General features: G+C 37.0%; 1 protein-coding gene across 1 annotated transcript; it reads left to right on the top strand.

The window, feature by feature from the left end:
• Positions 1-6: 6 nt before the first annotated feature.
• Positions 7-996, top strand: LOC9298238 (30S ribosomal protein S15). The gene is made up of 4 exons (XM_002862115.2): positions 7-59; positions 162-273; positions 433-485; positions 566-996. Exons 1-4 carry the CDS (start codon positions 24-26, stop codon positions 707-709), a joined length of 345 nt encoding a protein of 114 aa, XP_002862161.2. The 5' UTR covers positions 7-23; the 3' UTR covers positions 710-996.
• Positions 997-1,350: the final 354 nt, after the last annotated feature.

The following is a 1,350-nucleotide window of genomic DNA, read 5'->3' as shown; positions in this document are numbered from 1 at the left end:
TTTTAAATGGTACCCCTAAGTATATGCTCGAGCCTCCGAAAGATCTACTAGTTGAAACTGTAAGTCTTTCCCTTCTTACTTACTGAACCCTTTAGCTTGTAGCCGTTTAAGAATTTTTGACATTGATTTTGTTGATGCATGTGTTAAATCATCAAATGCAGTATTTCCACCCGGATAACATGTCATCTGCGGAGAAGATGAAAATCGAGCTTGCAAAGGTCAGAGAAGAGTTCAAGATGTCAGAATCGGATTGTGGTTCTGCACGTGTTCAAGGTATCTGTTCTAATCAATGTTGGCTTTAGCTATTGAAGATGATATAACATTTCCTCTGGTTAAATTAAGCCAGCTAATTATAGGTCATTGCCTTTGTTATTTTTGAGAACAAAATGTCACAAGTGCTGGTTTAGTGATCTCTGTGGTTTTTCCTTATAGTGGCACAACTGACCACTAAGATCAAGCATCTATCCTCGGTTCTACACAAAAAGGTAAACTTTCAATCTTTTTATCTGGAGCTACCAGCTCCAGTTTTCTACTGTAACCTGATCATGCATCCTTATAACCTTAGGACAAGCATTCGCGGAAAGGACTTATAGCAATGGTGCAGAGACGGAAGAAACTGTTGAAGTATATGAGACGAACGGATTGGGATTCTTACTGCCTTTCACTGTCAAAACTCGGCCTTCGCGACAACCCAGATTACAAGTTTTAAAATTTTTGTGCAAGGGACATCATAGAATTGTGATATCAGTAGTCTCTTTTTGTTCTTTTCATTATGACAAAAGAGATAATGTGGGTCTCTCTTATCAAATCATGTTGGGGAGGAAAGTTGTTCTACTAGAGTTTATTATTGCAGGCTGTTTAGGCGGAAAGAGAATAAAGCTATGGGGTACTTTCGTTGACATTGTCTTTTTTTTTTTTTGGGCAAAACTTAGAATGTGATAGTAAACTTACTCGTCTTACATATCTTTCTCAATGCATCTATCTTTTACTCTGCCACTTTATCTTCTTTAACCTTTAGGTTGGTGAATGTTAAACATGAAAAGTGATCACATACGGTTTAAATTGCAATAATAATGTTCGGAACAGTTAAATTGGAACAGAAACTGAGGTGATTCGGAGAAAGAAGAAGGTTCAAGGAATCGTCAGTAATCTTTCATCAATGGCTTTTGGCCTTTTACCAAATTAGGATTCAAATTTCAAAAGTCAGCGATGGTTTATGAGTAGAGAGAGTGAACCGTTACTTCAACCCGGTTAACATATAACCGGTATAAAGCAATTGAATTTGAAACGACACTTGAAGAATTTATTTCTTCACTGTTTTATTACATCTTCTTCGCCTTCCTCTCCTAA

This window comes from Arabidopsis lyrata (assembly GCF_000004255.2).
Source record: "Arabidopsis lyrata subsp. lyrata unplaced genomic scaffold ARALYscaffold_1040, whole genome shotgun sequence".
NCBI lineage: Eukaryota > Viridiplantae > Streptophyta > Magnoliopsida > Brassicales > Brassicaceae > Arabidopsis > Arabidopsis lyrata.
Note: the sequence above shows the minus strand (reverse complement) of the source record. Positions and strands in the feature narration are given on the sequence as shown.